This window comes from Camelina sativa, chromosome 12 (genome assembly GCF_030686135.1).
Source record: "Camelina sativa cultivar CO46 ecotype springtype chromosome 12, ASM3068613v1".
Lineage (NCBI taxonomy): Eukaryota > Viridiplantae > Streptophyta > Magnoliopsida > Brassicales > Brassicaceae > Camelina > Camelina sativa.
The window spans coordinates 15,928,388-15,947,945 of NC_141891.1; the positions used below are offsets into that span (position 1 = coordinate 15,928,388).

At 41.4% G+C, this 19,558-nt stretch overlaps 1 protein-coding gene across 1 annotated transcript; it reads right to left on the minus strand.

Moving 5' to 3' along the window:
* Positions 1-5,523: 5,523 nt before the first annotated feature.
* Positions 5,524-7,707, minus strand: LOC147930583 (uncharacterized). Its single transcript, XM_087476942.1, has 3 exons — positions 7,003-7,707; positions 6,478-6,927; positions 5,524-5,655 (listed from the first exon to the last, which is right to left on the minus strand). Exons 1-3 carry the CDS (start codon positions 7,705-7,707, stop codon positions 5,524-5,526), a joined length of 1,287 nt encoding a protein of 428 aa, XP_087333068.1.
* Between the last annotated feature and the right edge of the window lie 11,851 nt (positions 7,708-19,558).

Below are 19,558 nucleotides of genomic sequence, written 5' to 3' on the forward strand. Positions count from 1 at the left end.
AGAGAGGAGCTAACCAAAGGAGAGATCGATTAGGCGTCAGGCAGAAGCCTCACCGGCGCCGAAAAACTCGGTTGGGAAGGGTTTCTCGATAATAATGCCTGGGAGAAAAGTCCAAGAACAGTTCTGGTTATAGATACAAGGTTTACCCAACATTTTCATTTGAATAGTATATTAAATATTTGTTTTTGTCCTACTTGTAACTATAAAGAGATACCTCATCACTTTTTTTTTTCAAAGAGTCTGATCTCTCTGTATTATTCTATAGAGACTTAATCTACTAAACCAATTTGTGTTAACATAATTTTTTGGAATTTTATCATTGGATCTCATCCTAATTTCTTGGGCACCAACAACAATAATAGTGTGGATCTGCAAATTGACCAAACGATGGTATAAATCTTCCAGTTACGTTTCTCTAATGCTATTTTCATCGACATCAACATACATATGCTCAATGTTTTTGATTACTCAACAGTTCAGACATTAACAACAACATAAATGTTGATGATGTGGATGTTGACAATAATGAATATAATGGCGTGTTTCGACTTGCTATTTCTTCTCTTTCTTATCTTTTAGGAGCAAATATAAATATTTAAGTTTTAATATGCAATGAATTACATTTTTAGTTGAAAAATGGATTATATTCAATTTTGGCCAAAATTAAAAAAGTTGGGGGGGGGGGGGGGGGAGAGGGGTGGAAATCTCCTAATAAAAGTAAAAAATAAAATGGGAGAAATCCCTTGTTAAAGAAAAAAATCTCCTAACAAAAGGAAGAAATAAAATGGGAGAAAAAAATCTCACGAAAAAAGTAAGAAATAAAATGGAAATAGAAACTTAGACAAAAGAGAGAAATAAAATAGGGAAACAATCCCAATAAAAAAAGCAATAAAATGTGTATAAATCTCTAATGAAAGACTAGCCTAATATATATCACTAGATGAGGTTTTCATGATTGTCCAAGCCTCTGCAACCACAACCACTTCGGTTTTCACGAGAATGACCTCTACGCATACTGCTTCCACGACTAACAAAAGTAGCTCATTTCATCTATAACATCTTTTTCATCTTCGGAGTTTGTTTGATCGACTTTTTTTAAAAGCTCCTCTGAAAAGATATGATCATGTCCATAACTTGAGAAGATTCTTTATCGAGAGTTGCAATATCATCATCCACAAACAGCCTAATACCTTAGACAGCGTTAATGCGTTTAAATCATATATTTTTAATGATTTGTTTTTGCTTTTATTGTCATTTTTGCCGATATCCATGTCTTCAACGGTATTATTGTTTCTGTCATTGGGATGATTTGTGTTGTCTAAAGTATTAGGTTGTTTGTGGATGATGGTACTACAACGCCTCGACAAAGAGTATTATCAAGTTATGGACATGACCGCATCTTTTTGAGCAGCTTTGGAAAAAGGCTGATCAAACAAATTTAAAAGATGAAACAGGTGATATAGATGAAATGGACTACTTTTTTAGTTGTGGAAGCAGTAACCGTAAAATTCATGTCGTGAAGGCCGGAGTGGTTGTGGTCTCAAAGGCCGGGACGGTCATGGACACCTCATCTAGTGATCTCTATAGTGTTAGTCCTTCATTTTATCTTCCTCTCTCAAATGCTCCTTCAAATTGTATGACCCAAAAAAGTCATAGTCAATGTAAAAACTGATTAACATTTTTATTTAAATAATCTTTTAATTATGAGTTTTTGCCCTTGTAGTTACAAAGCCACTTCTCCACGTTTTCTACTTTCTGGAGAATCTTCTAAATATTACTTGTGTTAAATTAAACTTTTGGGACTTTATCAGTTGATCTCATCCTAATGTTTAGGGCATTAAAACAATAATAATGTGGATTGGCAAATTGACAAACGATAAGAGAGAGATCTTCCAGCTACTTGTCTCTAATGTTATTGTTATCGACATCAACATACATATTTTCTATGTTCTACCCAATGGTATATACATTTTACAACATAAACATTAACGATATAGATGTTGACAAAAATGAAATTTACAGCCATGTATCTTGATATATACTTCTTATTCTTTCTTATGTTGTAGGAGCAAAAATTTCAGTAGTCTAGTCTGCATTTGATTACATTTTTAATAAAGGGAAGATATAGTAGGGTCCAAATGGTAACAGCAGATTCGGTTGTGCTTGACAAGCAATTTGATAGTGCGATGCGGTTTTACTACAGTACATGCGGGTCAAATACAATTGCGGAACAAGTACGGTTAATACAAAATAAGCAATGCAAAATAATCTTTAATTGGTGAAAAATAATTTACATAAATTTTTTAAAAGTGTATTTTGTATAATCCATTAAATCTTTTAACAAATGTATTTTAATCCATTAAATCTTTTAACGAATGTATTTTTGTATTAAATATTTTGCAAATACATTATAAATCAAATGTTATAGAATAATAAATATTTTGAAAAAAGTTACAGATAAGTGGAAGACATAGAAGTAGAAAGAGAAGAGAGACTCTATTTTTTTCTCTTGTATTTGCATCTCTATATTTATATAAATGTATTATTTTTAAAATTAAAAGGTTAAAAAAAAAAAATGTTATCTTGTGCGGTTTAAAAAACGTTGGGTAAAGATCCATAAATGTTGAAAAAACGGTCCAACTCATAATCTGTTGGACAAATCCACGATTTTTTTATAACATAACTTTTTCAAAAATGTTGATTGGAGACTAGAGTACGGTTTTCAACAAAAACAACTGAAATCTGCTTTAGTTACAATTCACTACCATAATAGTTCAAAATGGATTATAGTTGTAACATCTGCGAACCGGAATCCTGGTTTGGGATGTGTATCAGTCGATGCAGGTGATGCATCGGTCGATGCTGTTAGAATTAGTAGAAGAGATTAAGAGTTTGAGTAGCCTAGAGAGAGTTTAGTATGGCAAACAAAGAGAATGTGTGAGAAGATAAGATTCCACTAGAATATACTTTTACAACATATGTCTACAACTTTAAATAGGAGACTAAATTAGGGCAACCCCCTTTACAAGAATAGAAACATAGGATGTCGACATTTAGGAGAGAGAGAAGCGTTTCCCAAGTGGTGATAGTGACATCTCCGAAGTCAACTTGTGCACCCGTGACTCTCTTCTTCTCATCGTTCCCCAACGGCTAGATTAGAGTGTTCTAGAACATTTAATGGACTTGATGGACCAAGCTTCTTCTCTTCTCTTGCCCCTATGTCTTAGATAAAGACCTCGGCCTTATTTTGAAACTGTACGGACGTCTGTACGGTCGAGTCTCGAGATGGACCTTGATCAGTACTCCCCCTCAAGCTTAGCCGAATGCAATGGCTAAGCTTGGAACCCGTGAAGCATCACCTCATTAAAAACCTTAACATAGAAAACCTCATGGGACAAAACTATGTTTAGGGAAAAAGAGTGTGATGTCTACGGATTAGGGAAATGAATCAAGGATGAGTCAAGTCTACAAGCCCAAGTTTGCTATGAATGTATTCGCAAACCTTGAGGCATGCAGCCTTTGTAAAAATGTCAGCCAGTTGGTCTCCACTCCGAGTGTAACACGGTAAGACCACTCCTTCTTCTATATTCTCACGAACCTTGTGGCAATCTACTTCAATGTGTTTGGTTCGCTCGTGAAAGACTGAGTTGGTGGCAATGTGAATCGCAGCTTCATTGTCACAGTGCATAGTGATCGGTTGTCTTGTCTCAACACCGAGATCCTTGAGTTGTCCTTTCAACCATGTCAATTCACTCGTTAGCTTCCTCATTGCACGATATTCAGCCTCATCACTTGAACATGAGACCACCTTTTGCTTCATTGATTTCCAAGTCACCAAGTTGCCTCCTACAAACGTACAGTATCCGGTGGTGGACCGTCTGTCAAATGTATCTCCGGCATATTCAGCATCACAGTAGCCTACTAACTCCGTGTTGGAATTCTTGCCCATCCAGATGCCTTGACCCGGGTGTCCTTTGAGATAGCTTAGAATCCTTTCCACCATGCTCCATTGGTACTTAGTTGGAGCTTTCATATGTTGACTCACCTGATTCATAGCATAACATATGTCAGGTCGGGTAATGGTAAGATATATCAACTTACCTACAAGTCGTTGATATCGCGTGACGTCCTCGTATGGCTCATCCATCGGTTCCTTCGGCTTGCCCTCTTGGGCTCTAATACTCTCCCCCTTTCGCTTGAGCTGATAATCCTCATCGAGTGGTGTGAGAGCCGGTTTGGCCGCAAGTTTACCTGTTTCAGCCAACAAATCGAGAGTATACTTTCATTGTGATAGAAATAGGCCTTCCGGGGAATGGCATACTTCTATCACAAGAAAGTATTTCATCTCGCCAAGATATTTAATATCAAAGACAGACTTAAGAAAGTGTTTAGTATCCGAGATACCGTCCTTGTTGTCGCCGGAGATGATAATATCATCGACATAGATCAAAACAACAATGATGCCAAGGTCACTTTGGAGAGTAAAAAAGGTATGATCAGCTTCAGACCGGCGAAACCCACGATCTTTGAGTGTAGAGCTGAATTTGTGATACCAATCTCGTGGAGACTGCTTAAGGCCGTAGATAGCTTTTCGAAGTCGGAGAACCTTTCCTGGAGCAACAATGTTTTCAAGACCAGGCGGAGGCGTCATGTAGACTTTGTCTTCGAGTTCGCCTTGAAGAAATGCGTTCTTCACTTCCATTTTCCATAAGTCCCACTCGAGATTAGTGGCCAGGGAAAGGACCACACGAACGGTATGTAGTTTGGCCACGGGAGCCACAAGGCGAGCCTTATACCGTTCAATATCTCCATTACTCAAATACTTGATGGTGAAGACCCACTTGGAGCTAACCGCCTTCTTTCCTTTGGGCAAATCGGCTTCATCCCACGTATGATTCTTAATCATAGTGCTCGTTTCATCTTGCACCGCTCCCAACCATTCATCATGATCTTTGGCTTCATCATAGGTTTGAGGGATCCACTGATCCTCAATTTTGCCAAAGAAGGCCCGATGTTCTTCTGGTAGAAGCTCAAGTGAACAGACCGCTTGGAGTCGATGAGCCACAGCTTGACTATTGTAGTAAACACGATGAGACTTAAGGCGATCACTTTGCTGTAACACGGGACGTGCAACCTCTTGGTCATCTAATGCGGTTACACTGTCCTCAGCTGTCTCGTCATCGTGTTCTGTTACCTCGCAAGACTTAAGGCGTTCACTTCGTCGTAACACAGGACGTGCAACCTCTTGGTCAGTGAATGCGGGTACGCTATCCTCAGCTGTCTCGTCAGCTTCATGAGGTGCGTTACTGCCCGGAGCGTCAGAAGGTTCTGTAGGGATTGTTGGCTCTTTGTCACCATTGGTCAAGGAAGACGTACTTTGATCACGTATCGGCTTTGGTGGAGGGTTGCCAAGGTGATCAAGAAGAAACCTCAAGCTGGACGCTCGGTCATTTGGTGAACTTGAAATATCCTTTAAACTGTTCCAATCTTTCTTGTCGAAGTAGCTGGCGTTTTCCATGAACTTCACGTCCCGAGAGACAAATAAGCAACATGTGGTCGGCTCATAGCACTTATAGCCTTTTTGAGTTGTGGAGTAACCGATGAACATACACTTGGTGCTCTTAGCATCGAGTTTACTTCTTTGCTCTCCAGGTACTAATACAAAACAAACACACCCAAACACGCGTATGTGATCTAATGATGGTTTAATTTTGTTTAATACCTCGAATGGAGACAGGTCGTTTAAGACTTTTGTTGGAGTTCTATTAATTAGATAGCAGGCCGTCATGACCGCGTCACCCCAAAATCTCTTAGTGACGTTTGTGTGGAACATCATCGACCTAGCAACCTCCATGAGGTGTCGATTCTTTCTCTCCGCCACACCATTTTGTTGGGGTGTGTATGGGCAGCTAGTTTGTTGTAAAATCCCATGTTTGGTAAGGTGTTCCTTGAACTTGTGACTTGTGTATTCTCCTCCATTATCTGACCTAAGTACCTTTATTTTAGCATTGAAGTGATTAGTAACATAATTTTGAAAGTTAACAAATGCATCAAACACTCTATCTTTAGAAGGTAACAGGATGATCCATGTATATTTAGATTTTTCATCAATGAATGTCACAAAATACTTGTTATTATCTCTAGATAAACATGGTGATGTCCATACATCTGAATGTACTAAATCAAAGCAATGCTCATAAATAGTGGTAGACTTAGGGAAAATAGACTTGCAATGTTTACCAAGAATACAAGACTCACAACTTGAGTTATCAAAAGAAACATTTGGCAACATTAAATTAAGAGCACGAGAATGGGGGGATGGCCTAGCCTAGCATGCCACATAGTATCCGAACTAACAACAAAACAAGACTTAAATGAAGTATATAGACTTGGTGAGGTTTTCTCTAGGACATAGAGATCTCCTTTAGCAATTCGTCCTCCAAGAACCTTTCCAGTCTTAATATCCTGAAAATGAACACTATTAGGACCAAAGATGGTGTAGCAGTTCAAGTCATTAGTGGTTCTTTTAACCGATAAGAGATTTGATGTCAATGTAGGTATAAAGAAAGCTTTTGAGGTTTTATCAAACAGTTTCAAGTTCCCTACTCCCTTTACTGGTATTCGATCTCCATTTGCTATAATAACACTTCCTAAAGCCGGATTTCTGTTGTCTAGCAAACTCGGGTTACTAATCATATGGTGAGAAGCACTCGAGTCAACAACAAGTGAACTACTCGGATTAGAGGCAAAGAAAGTGATACCAGAATCCTTGAAAAAGGCAATGGATCGAATGAGTGCCTCCAAGTCAGATTTCCTCACCACCTCACCATAGGATGCAGTCATAGCCGCCTCATTTCCTTTTTTTGACGACCCGATTCCTTTTTCGCTAGTTGCTTCCTTAGAGAAATTAGCCTTGAACTTGGCCGGCTTGAGATGAGGATGAAGTATCCAGCACTTGTCTTTCATGTGGCCCCGCTTATTGCAGTGGTCACATATCCACACCTTCCTATCTTCTTGCTTGTACACACATTTGTTGGCTGTGACAAGCTCCCCCTTACCACTAAACAGATCAAGAGACCCTTGTTCCTTTTGGATCTGCGAACAAATGTCTTCAAAGGTAGGTAGCCTGTCGGATCTTAGGATGTGCTTCAAGAGATCATTGAAGGCTGGATTTAGAGTAAGTAGGAGACCAAATATCTTGTCTTTCTCCTTCCGTTCGTTCAACACAGCTGGATCCAACGAACTTGGTCGTAAAGTGTCAAGTTCTGACCAAAGCGCCCAAAATTTCCCAAGATGTTTGGTAAACTCCAAATCCTCTTGAGTGAGACTGTTAATGGCTTTCTTGACTTCAAAGACTCTCATTAAGTTCGAGACATTACCATACACATTCTTGAGTGTCTCCCACAGTTCTCTAGCCGTCTTGCAGTATGAGTAGGCTTCAAGAATCGGAGGATCAAGTGAGTTTTGGAGAACTGAGAGCACTACTTGGTCTTCTTGAAACCATTTCGCCTTCCTCTCATCCTCCTCTTCTTCCACCTCGGAAGTGTCTTTCTCATCTCCTTTAGAGATCTCCTTTGGTGCGTAGTCTTTTTCGACGTGGCTCCAAAGTCCTCGACCTCCCAGGGCAGTTCTTGTGGTTCGTGTCCACAGCAAGTAGTTAGTTCCCTTAAGAACAACTGGCGTAACAATCGGCTTAGAATTATCCATCGAGTAAAGCAAAGAGAAATCAAAGAAGAGTAAAGGATATAAATCTTAGTAAAACAAGAATAATAGAAGAATAGAGAAGAGAAGAATAGACTGATGAGATTAAGTTGTCAAGAATCGAAGAACATGCTCTGATACCATGTTAGAATTAGTGGAAGAGATTAAGAGTTTGAGTAGCCTTGAGAGAGTTTAGTATGACAAATAAAGAGAATGTGTGAGAAGATAAGATTCCACTAGAATATACTTTTACAACATATGTCTACAACATTAAATAGGAGACTAAATTAGGGCAACCCCCTTTACAAGAATAGAAACATAGGATGTCGACATTTAGGAGAGAGAGAAGCGTTTCCCAAGTGGTGATAGTGACATATCCGAAGTCAACTTGTGCACCCGTGACTCTCTTCTTCTCATCGTTCCCCAACGGCTAGGTTAGAGTGTTCTAGAACACTTAATGGGCTTGATGGACCGAGATTCTTCTCTTCTCTTGCCCTTATGTCTTAGATAGAGACCTCGGCCTTATTGTGAAACTGTACGGACGTCCGTACGGTCGAGTCTCGAGATGGACCTTGATCAATAGATGCAAGGCCAGTTTTGTGCGGACAAAGTTAAACGCTGCGTTTTGGGTTAGGGAAAACTCTTAAGTCGAGTTTTTGTCTTCATTCGGCGAGTTTAGCCGCTTTTGAGAGAAAATAAAGGAGAAAACTGTTCTTGAGCGTTCCAGAGGATTTTGGGAGATTTGAGGCTATTCCTGTAGAGATCTGTAGCTGGGATCATTGAAAGAGCTTCCTAGGAGCGTTGTTTTGCTTGTTTAAGGTTCATAATCTTCTTGGCAAAGGTGAGTGCATGACCATGACTTATCTAAGCTTGAGATTTCTCTGATCTGGTTGTTTCTGTGTTGTTTGGCTTGTTAGAACATTATTAGAGGCTTTGTGAAGCTTTCTTGTGGCTTGGGATTGAGTTTGACGTTTGAAGGAACGAAGATCCAGCGAGAAGCTTCGGGGAAGACGATGCTCGGCATGTGCATCGGTCGATGTATTTTGTGCGTCGGTCGGTGCAAATGTGAAGACAGCGTGATTTGACCTAGGAACATCGGTCGATGCCATGTGGAGGCGTTGGTCGATGCAACTAGGGTTTTTGTGAAATATTGAGCATGCATCGGTCGATGCAATGTGAGAATCGGTCGATGCAAGTGAACTTTGCATCGGTCGATGCATATCATGCGTCGGTCAATGCAATCCCATGATGGTGTCGGTCGATGCAAAGCTAGGGTTACGGATGTGGGAGTCCCAGCGGGTGGAGTCCCTGGAGTTGACTTTGCTGACTTGTTGGCACGGGTATTGAAGCGGTTACCGGCAGTGGCACCGACTCAGGCTCAGGTAGTGCCACCAGTGGTGGCGGAGGAGCGGCGGCCAGTGGCTGCGGATGAGGGAGCTCATTCTCGTTATGTGTTTATGCTGAGGGAGATGCATAACATTGATACTGCACGGTTTTCAGGTGGTACGGATACTACTGCTGCATATGCGTGGAGGACGAGTGTGAAACGTAACTTCTAGACTCTGAGATGTCCTAAGGAGGATATCTGGGCACAGGCAGTGACAGTTAGTCCAGCGGTGCAGCCTAGGAAGGCTCATCATCACGGAGGTTCTAGCAAGGGCGACAAGCCTGCGCAGGGAACCAAGAGGAAGTGGGAAGCTACGTAGAGACCGAGTGGTGCAGGATGCTGCGGGTGTAGGAGCATGGATCACAAGGTAGCTAGCTGTCCCCAGAGGAGTGCTCCGATAGCAGCGGTTCGTGTGTGCTATCATTACAGGGAGCCTGCACATCAAGCCCAAGTGTCCTAAGTTGCAGTAGATGGCAGTGGCAGCGGTACAACATGTGGTGCAGCCTGGAGTGCAGCAGGTGGCATGGATTGAGCAGGCGCCACGGGTTTACACGACTGTCGAGACTGGTGCAACCAGTGCTAGGGCGATCACAGGTATAATTTCTGGTACTTTAACTTTGTGAATTTCAGTAGGTTCAGATTTTATGTTTTGCTTGTGATAAGTGTTAAGTTCTCAACACATGAGGTTTGTGTAGGGACCTTGTTGGTGGGCGGGTTTAAGTCCAATGTTATGTTTGATTCTGGAGCTACTCATAGCTTCATTACTCCGGAGTGCGCAGAGAGTGCTGCTATCAAGACGATCCCAGGGAGCGTGCGGGAGGCAAGTTTCTGAGAAAATTACAAAGAAATAACACTTAAAATTTAATTTTTTTTTATCAAATAACTTGTCTCTCGATGTACCGCGGGTCAAATATAGTATATATATAACATTATTCACTATATTAAATTTGGTTTTGTTTCTTGGAAAATAAAATAAAATAAGAGAGATTTACATGGAGACACACTTTGTGGGAAACTTTGTTCATTTAACACACTTTTTGACCACTATGCACTTTTTTGCCAACTTTTCCATTGTTCACATTAGTTTTAGACCATTTTAGCCCCAAACATATTTTCTACTTTTTTGTCAATTTCATCTCTCTCTTCCTCTTCCTCTTCCTCTTCTTCTCCATCAATTTTTTTATTTCTCTTTCTATTTGTTCATGTCCAACTTGAAATTAGATCTCCTCATATTTGATTTATTGTTGTTGTTATTTCTCTAACTTTTTGTCAACGAAAAGGAAATTGCACTCATGCTTCCTTTTTTTGTTTTATACAATTTTAATGAAAGAAGATCTATAAGCATTGCTTATCTAATGTGAGTTCAATTCGTTTTATTGGTTTTGTTCATGATTTCGATTTCATTTTCTGAATTTTGTTCATGTCTAATTCGTCTTTCCTTAATCCTCAAAACCAATGATGTCCATAAAATAATGACCATATGGTTAGTTTACATGTAAATTAACCACGTGATGTCCACGAGACAGTGACCATATGGTTAGTTTATTTGTGGCATCAACAATCAATTCTCATATGTTGTTTTTTTTAAGGGTTGTCCACGAGACAATGGTAATATGGTTAGTTTAGATGTAAATTGACCACATGATGTCCACGAGACAATGACCATATGGTTATTTTCTTTGTGTTAGCAATAACCAATTCCCATATGTTGTTTTTTTTAATGGTTGTCCACGAGACAATGGTCATAGATGTAAATTGACCACATGATGTCTACGAGACAATGACCATATGGTTATTTTCTTTGTGTCATCAACAACCAATTCTCATATGTTATTTTTCTTAAGGGTTGTCTACGAGACATTGATCATATGGTTAGTTTACATGGAAATTGACCACGTGAGGTCCACGAAACAGTGACCATATGGTTAGTTTCTTTGTACCATCAACAACCAATTCCCATATGTTACCTTTCTTAAAAGTCCTTGTGGACAGAACGAAACAAGTGAGAACGATAACAATAGAAGATGAATTGGAGATCTATGGTTTTTTCTTATTTCTCCTTTTATTTTGTATTGAAATATTTTTTTAACTTTTGGATTGAAAGTTTTATTAATATTAAAAAAAAACAGTTACGTTTGTTAAATCAGAAAAACCATATGATCATATGTTAGTTGAACAATGGATTATATTCAATTTTTGCCAAAATTAAAAAAGTTGGGGGGGGGGGGGGGTGGAAATCTCCTAATAAAGGTAAAAAATAAAATGGAAGAAATCCCTTGTTAAAGAAACAAATCTCCTAACAAAAGGAAGAAATAAAATGGGAGAAAAAAATCTCGCGAAAAAGTAAGAAATAAAATGGAAATAGAAACTTAGACAAAAGAGAGAAATAAAATGGGGAAACAAACCCAATAAAAAGGAGCAATAAAATGTGTATAAATCTCTAATGAAAGACTAGCCTAATAGATATCACTAGATGAGGTTTTCATGATTGTCCAAACCTCTGCAACCACAGCCAGTTCGGCTTTCACGAGAATGACCTCTACGCATACTGCTTCCACGACTAACAAAAGCAGCTCATTTCATCTATAACATCTTTTTCATCTTCGGAGTTTGTTTGATTGACTTTTTTTAAAAGCTCCTCTGAATAATATATGGTCATGTCCATAACTTGAGAAGATTCTTTATCTGAGAGTTGCAATATCATCATCCACAAACAGCCTAATACCTTAGACAGCGTTAATGCGTTTAAATCACAGATATTTAATGATTTGCCTTTGCTTTTATGGTCATTTTTGCTGATATCCATATCTACAACGTTATTTCCTGTCATTGGGATAATTTGTGTTGTCTAAGGTATTAGGTTGTTTGTGGATGATGGTACTACAACGTCTCGACAAAGAGTATTATCAAGTTATGGACATGACTGCATCTTTTTGAGCAGCTTTGGAAAAAGGCTGATCAAACAAATTTCAAAGATGAAACATGTGATATAAATGAAATGGACTACTTTTTTTAGTTGTAGAAGCAGTAACCGTAAAATTCATGGTCGTGAAGGACGGAGTGGTTGTGGTCTCAAAAGCCAGGACGGTCGTGGACACCTCATCTAGTGATCTCTAGAGTGTTAGTCCTTCATTTTATCTTCCTCTCTCAAATGTTCCTTCAAATTGTATGACCCAAAAAAGTCAGTCAATGTAAAAACTGATTAACATTTTTATTTAAATAATCTTTTAATTATGAGTTTTTGCCCTTGTAGTTACAAAGCCACTTCTCCACGTTTTCCACTTTCTTGATAATCTTCTAAATATTACTTGTGTTAAATTAAACTTTTGGGATTTTATCAGTTGATCTCATCCTAGTGTTTAGGACATTAAAACAATAATAATGTGGATTAGCAAATCGCTAAACGATAAGAGAGAGATCTTCCAGCTACTTTGTCTCTAATGTTATTGTTATCGACAACAACATACATATTTTCTATGTTCTACCCAATGGTATATACATTTTACAACATAAACATTGACGATATAGATGTTGACAAAAATGAAATTTACAGCCATGTATCTTGATATATACTTCTTATTCTTTCTTATGTTGTAGGAGCAAAAATTTCAATAGTCTAGTCTGCATTTGATTACATTTTTAATAAAGGGAAGATATAGTAGGGTCCAAATGGTAACAGCGGATTCGGTTGTGCTTGACAAGCAATTTGATAGTGCGATACGGTTTTACTGCAGTACATGCGGGACAAATACAATTGCGGGACAAGTGCGGTTAATACAAAATAAGCAATACAAAATAATCTTTAATTGGTGAAAAATAATTTACATAAATTTTTTTTAAAGTGTATTTTGTATAATCCATTAATGTAACATCCGCGAACCGAATTTCCGGTTTAGAGGTGCATCGGTCGATGCAACAGGTGCATTGGTCGATGCAGGTTCGGTTTCCTCGGTCGATTTTTAAGTTAAACGCTACGTTTTGGATTAGGAAAACCACTTAACTCGTGTTTTTGTCTCATTCGACGTGATTGGCCGTTTTTGAGAGAAAACAAAAGAGAGAAAAAGGTTCTCGAGTGTTCTTGAGGATTTTGGGTGATTTGAGGCTGTTCTTGTAGAGATCTGTAGCTGGGATCGTTGTAGGAGCTTCCTAGGAGCGTTGTTTTGCTTGTTTAAGGTTCAGAATCTTCTTGGCAATGGTAAGTGCATGACCATGGCTTATCTAAGCCAGAGATCTCTCTGATTTGCTTGTTATGTGTTGTTAGGCTTGTTAGATTGATGTTTGGGACGTTAGGAAGCTTTCTTGTGGCTTGGTTGTGGTTGTAAGAACAAAGATCCGGCGAGAAGCTTCGAGGAAAACACGATGCTCGACATTGCATCGATCGATGCACTTTGTGCGTCGGTCGATGCACGTGCAAGGACGGCGCATAAAAACTTAGGGTTTTCGTGTTATGTCGAGCATGCATCGGTCGATGCAGTGCGAGTGTCGATCGATGCAAGTGCATCTAGCATTGGTTGATGCAACCTTGTGTCGGTCGATGCATCCCCATCTGGTGTCGGTCGATGCATGTTGGTGTCGGTCGATGCAGAGTCCTGGTTTGTTATTGTTGATTGTTGATTGTTGGTTGATGGTTAGAGATGTCTTGCTTGTGTGTATAGCCCAGTAGATGGGAAGATTGCCTTACTGAGTGTTTATAAAATACTCATGCATTGCAATTTGTGTTTGTGGTGCAGGTAAAGGCAAAGTGTGATCGTGGAATCAAGGCAATGAAGAGGAGGGTGTTCTAGGGACTCGATTGGTTGTTGTCTGGCATTGCTAGGTTGCTATAGTTGAGTCATTAGAAACATTGCTAGGTTGTTGGTTCTATGATTCCTATTGTTTGGTATTTGGATATTGATTATGTTATAATTATTGGATTATTATTGGTTATTTATTGGATAATGATATTGGTTATTTCCACTGTTGATTGTGATTGTGATTGTGGTTTAGGTGGCTAGTGGATATGGTACCACTAGTTGTAGTTTATTTTTTATTATTATTATTATAATTATTATTATTATTATTATTATTATTGTTATTATTAATATTATTATTATTATTATTATTATTATATTTATTATTTATTATTTTTTTTAAAAATGGGTCGGGTCGTTTCAGTTTGGTATCAGAGCCCTTACAGTTCTAGGTTTGGGTTCACTAGGCTTTGTGCTGTAGATGTTTGGGATTTGCATGCTTTGATTGATTATGTGAGTTAGTCAATTGTGTGTGGCATGGAGTCCTAGAACATCTTCTTCGAGCCTACTCTGTGATTCCACGGTGAGTTTGTATTTTTGTGTATTTGTGTTATGAAAGAGTTTGTTTGTTAGCCTCTGTTCTTGGAAGTGCAGTGGTTAAAGGTGTTTGAGTTTTTGGTCATGGACGAGGACGTGGTCGTGGTCATGGTCGGGCGGGTCCCGAGGCCAGTGAGTGTGCGGTCCAGAGTTCCACGAGGAGGTAAGTCGGAAGATCGCAAGCGTATCAGGAAGACCACAGGGAGTTAGCCGGTGAGCGTTCCGAGGGTGCTGGGAACCCAGATGTGGGGTTACAGCAGGTGGAGCCCAGGGTCGAGATGATTGCTTGGTGGATCTGTTGACGTGCTGTTGGAGCGGTTACCGAGAGGGGTACTAGTGTAGGCTCTAGTTGTGCCGCGTGTGGCGGGTGCAGCCGAGGGCTGCGGATGTCGAGGAGTTTTCATCCTATGTTAAGAGGATGGAGCGGTTGTAGATGACCGGTATGAGATTATTCTCAAGAGGTATCGGGCCTAGATAGGCGGATAGGAGGACATATGCAGTTGGAGCAGATATTTCTCTGTTTGGGGGTTAATCCAGTTGGATATTAGAAGTTGAGTGGGCAAGTGTAACATTGCAATGTTATACTCGGACCACAGGAGGTACTTTTTTTGTTGAGAGATGTTTATAATCGTTAAGGATTGTTGCTCATGAGGGGATGGTGATTCCCCTTAATACCGATAGCTCGAGGGGCTGAGGGCTCCAAGAGTGGCATAGGGATGATGTTTCCCTGAGGGGATGAGTAGTTCCCCTGATACCGAGATCTTGAGGATTATAGTCCAAGAGTGAGACGGTATAACTCGAAGACGCTGGTCTGAGAGTGAGATCGGTATAGCTCGAAGGTTTCGACCTAAGGGTGCAAGAGTTGGGAGCAAGCAATGTATAGAATGTGAGTATAAACATAACGACGGAATGTAGACCTCGAGAGTGATGGTGGTTTAATCTTGGATTTTAGGATTATGTTGGCCGGTGGGCCAGGGTTTTATGATCGGTACGGTCATGAATGTGTGGCTGATGTGCAAGGATTGGGTGGCCGGTGGTGCTGAAGTCTCGGGAAGGAGAGCTGCAGCAGGTATGAGCCGGCAAGGGCATGGTTGCCAGGTACATAAGATTCACGAGAAGCCTTCATGGTAGGATTAACTAATCGTTGCGACGATGGTGGATGAAGTTCATTGGAGATGGACAGGGTTGCTAGATTCAAGGTTTTGGTAAGCTTGCTGGGGGGAAACAAGTCAAGTAGGTTAAGTTGGCTTGCAAGGCGTTTGATGTGGTGAATTGGAATATGCGAACGTATGGTACTTGTTTTTTTTATTACGCTCGTATTGATGATTTGCTGTGGAGAATTGCCAAGTGTAAAAGCTATTTCTGGGATAATTTATCTTGTGGAAGTTTTCCTAAGAGGCAAGTTACTAGAGGTTCTTGGACGAACAAGAGGGTTGATATTCATGTGGCGGCGAGTTGATGTCGGCATACTTGAGTATTTTTTTAGTAGAGCTGAGAAAGTAACTAGAGGATTTATGGAGCAAGGGATTCATCCGTCCTAGTGTATCACCGTGGGGAGGGCCGGTGTTGTTTGTGAAGAAGAAGGATGGGAGTTTTCGGTTATGTAATTATTATCGGGGTTTGAACCGGGTCAATGTGAAGAACAAGTACCCTTTTCCTAGGATCGATGAGTTGTTGGATCAGTTGAGGGGTGCTATTTGGTTCTCCAAGGTAGATCTGGCGTCGGATTATCATCAGATACCGATAGATGAGGCAGATGTGAGGAAGACGGCTTTTAGGACGAGGTATGGGCGTTATGGGTTCGTGGTGATGCCTTTCGGGTTGACTAACGCGCCGGCAGCGTTTATGAGATTGATGAACATCGTGTTTCAGGAGTTTCTGGACGTGTCTGTCATCATTTTCTTAATCAATGACATCTTGGTATATTCTAAGAGTTCTGAGGAGCATGCAGTGCATTTGAGGGCAGTTCTGGAGAAGATGCAGGAGCATAAGTTGTTTGCTAAGTTGAGCAAGTGCATTTTTTGGCAGCGTGAGATGGGTTTTTCTGGGTCATATTGTTTCTGCAGAGGGATTTTCTGTAGATCCGGAGAAGATTCAGTCTTTCAGGGTTTGACCTAAACCGCAGAATGCCACAGAGATCAGGAGTTTTCTTCGTTTGGCAGGTTACTACAGGAGCAGAAGATGAAGTCTCTGGTAGGAGAAATCAGTGTGTTGAGCAAGGTGTGGTTGGCTTGAGAACCGGTGGGTTTGGAGGCGGCTGATAGAGCGGATCTTCTGAGCAGGGTGCGGTTGGATCAGGAGAAGTTATCAGCTCATGGTACTATCTTGGTGCACAGTCGAGAATTTGTGTGCCCAGGGTTGATGATTTGAGATAGGAGATCTTGAGGGAGACTATGACAACCCGTCTAGTTGATCCCACTAGCCCACTGCTTGCTTGCTCCCATAAGCCCGAAGCTGGCCCTGCAGGGCATTGATCCTAACCCCTCACTGTGGACATCCAAATCCACTAGTAGGTTATTGGTGTGCCAGGCGTTCCTCGAACCCTGGTCCCCACCCTTTAACAACCTTCCCACAGGACAAGCTGTCACCAAATTGATCTGTGAGTTCCTTTCCACGGTGAGGGGTTAGGATCGATGCCCTGCAAGGCCAGCTTAGGGACTAAGGGAGAAAGCTAGCGGAAGCTAGTGGGGTCCACGGGACGGGTTGTCACAAGTTGTATCATTAGAATGTGGTTTAGGCTAGAGGTTCTATGATTAATGTTGTTTAGAATATTGGTTTAATTGTTCTGCTTTAATATTGGTTAGTTATTATTGGATATTTATTGATTATTCATTGGTATTGTTTATTTCCGGTGTTAGTGTAATTGTGGTTAGGTGTCTAGTGGATATGGGACCACTAGTTTAGAGTATTTTATTAATTAATATTATTTATTATTTATTATTAAAAAAAAAAAACGGGTCGGTCGTTTCGGTTTGGTATCAGAGCCCTTACGGTTATAGGTTTGGGTTCACTAGGCTTTGTGTTGTAGATGTTTGGGCTTTGTGCTGTAGATGTTTGGGATTTGCATGCTTTAATTGATTATGTGAGTTAGTCAATTGTGTGTGGCATGGAGTCCTAGAACATCCTCGTTGAGCCTACTGTGTGATTCCACGGTGAGTGTATGTTTCTGTGTTCTATAAAAATTGCTTGCTTAGCCTTCTGTGCATGATAGTGCAGATGGTTAGAGAGGATGATGTTGCTGGTCGTGGACGCGGTCGTGGTTGTGGACGCGGTCATGGTCGTGGTAGGAGAAGAGGCACAGCAGTTAGAGATACTGTGGACCAGAGCGTGACAGCTGACGGTGTCAGCGAGTCGTAGGGTGTCCAGGAGGATTCCATGAGGGTGGCCGGAGGGGGCGGTGTTGATGCTAGGGTTTCGGGTGTGGGAGTCCCAGCGGGTGGAATTCCTAGAGTTGACTTTGCTGACTTTTTGGCACGGGTATTGAAGCGGTTGCCGACAGTGGTACCGGCTCAGGCTCATATAGTGCTACTAGTGGTGGCAGAGGAGCGGTGGCCAGTGGCTGCGGATGAGGGAGCTCATTCTCATTATGTGTCTATGCTAAGGGAGATGCGTAACAATGATACTGCATGGTTTTCGGGTGGTACGGATCCTATTGCTGCAGATGCGTGGAGGACGAGTGTGGAACGTAACTTCCAGACTCTGAGATGTCCTAAGGAGTTTTGGGTGGACATAGGGGTCCACAATATTATTGGTGATGCTCAGGTGTGGTGGAGATCAGTGGCTGCTAGGAGAGTGTAGAGAGAGATGACTTGGGCTGACTTCATGGAGGAGTTCAACCGCAAGTACTTTCGGAGAGAGGCATTGGACCGGTTGGAGGTGCAGTTCCTTCAGTTATCTCAAGGGACACGGTTAGTGCGGGAGCCGGACTTGGAGTTCAGTCAACTTCTGGCTTATGGAGTCGGGCTATGGAGTTTGAAGAGGCCCAGATCAGGAGGTTTATGTAGGCTCTTCGTGATGATTTGAGGGTCCATTGCAGGGGACGGAGTTATGTTACGCGTGCAGAGCTGGTTGAGACTGTAGCAGAGTTTGAGGAGGATATCTGGGCACAGGCAGTAACGATTAGTCCAGCGGTGCAGCCTAGGAAGGCTCATCATCACGAAGGTTCTAGCAAGGGTGGCAAGCCTGCGTAGGGAACCAAGAGGAAGTGCGAGGCTAAGCAGAGACCGAGTGGTGCAGGGTGCTTCGGGTGTGGGAGCATGGATCACAAGGTAGCTAGTTGTCCCCAGAGGAGTGCTCCGGTGGCAGCGGTTCGTGTGTCCTATCATTGCAGGGAGCCTGCACATCAAACAAGTGTCCTAAGTTGCAGTAGATGGCAGTGGCAGCGGTGCAGCATGTGGTGCAGCCTGGAGTGCAGTAGGTGGCACAGATTGAGCAGGCGCCACGAGCTTACACAACTGTCCAGACTGGTGCAACCAGTGCTAGGGCGATCATATGTATAATTTCTGGTACTTTAACTTTGTGAACTTCACTAGGTTCAGATTTTATGTTTTGCTTGTGATAAGTGTTAAGTTCTCAACACATGAGGTTTGTGTAGGGACCTTGTTGGTGGGCGGGTTTAAGTCCCATGTTATGTTTGATTATGGAGCTACTCATAGCTTCATTACTCCGGAGTGCGCAGAGAGTACTACTATCAGGACGATCCCAGGGAGAGTGCTTGAGGCAAGTTTCTGAGAGTCGTTGGACGAGCGAGGGGAGTTGATATTTAGATCGCAGGAGAGTCATGGCTAGCGGATTTTCGTATCAGTCCAGTGGAGTTATATGATGTTATTCTTGGGATGGATTGGTTACATCAGCAGAAAGTACATCTTGATTGCTATCATGGTAGAGTGGAGTTTAAGCATCCAGGAGGGAAGTTGGTTTTTGAGAGAGTTAGACCGACTTCAGGGAGTCTCGTGATCTCGTCCATGCAGGCTGGGAAGATGACCGAGAAGGGCCATGAGGCTTATTTAGTTACTATATCGATTCCAGGGTCAGTGGGGCAGTCTACGGTTAGCGGTATTCAGGTTGTTAAGGAATTTGAGGATGTGTTCCAATCGTTGCAGGGGTTACCACCATCTCGGTCTGATCCTTTCACGATTAAACT

What these genes read in the sequence shown, in the direction of transcription:
- LOC147930583 (XM_087476942.1), bottom strand. Translation starts at nt 7,707, where the DNA reads ATGGATAATTCTAAGCCGATTGTTACGCCAGTTGTTCTTAAGGGAACT. An exon ending in ACAAGCAAGAAGATAGGAAG is followed by an intron (nt 6,928 to 7,002) that starts GTGTGGATATGT and finishes CCTCATCTCAAG; the next exon opens with CCGGCCAAGTTCAAGGCTAA. An exon ending in CCATCTTTGGTCCTAATAGT is followed by an intron (nt 5,656 to 6,477) that starts GTTCATTTTCAG and finishes GTTTTGTATTAG; the next exon opens with TACCTGGAGAGCAAAGAAGT.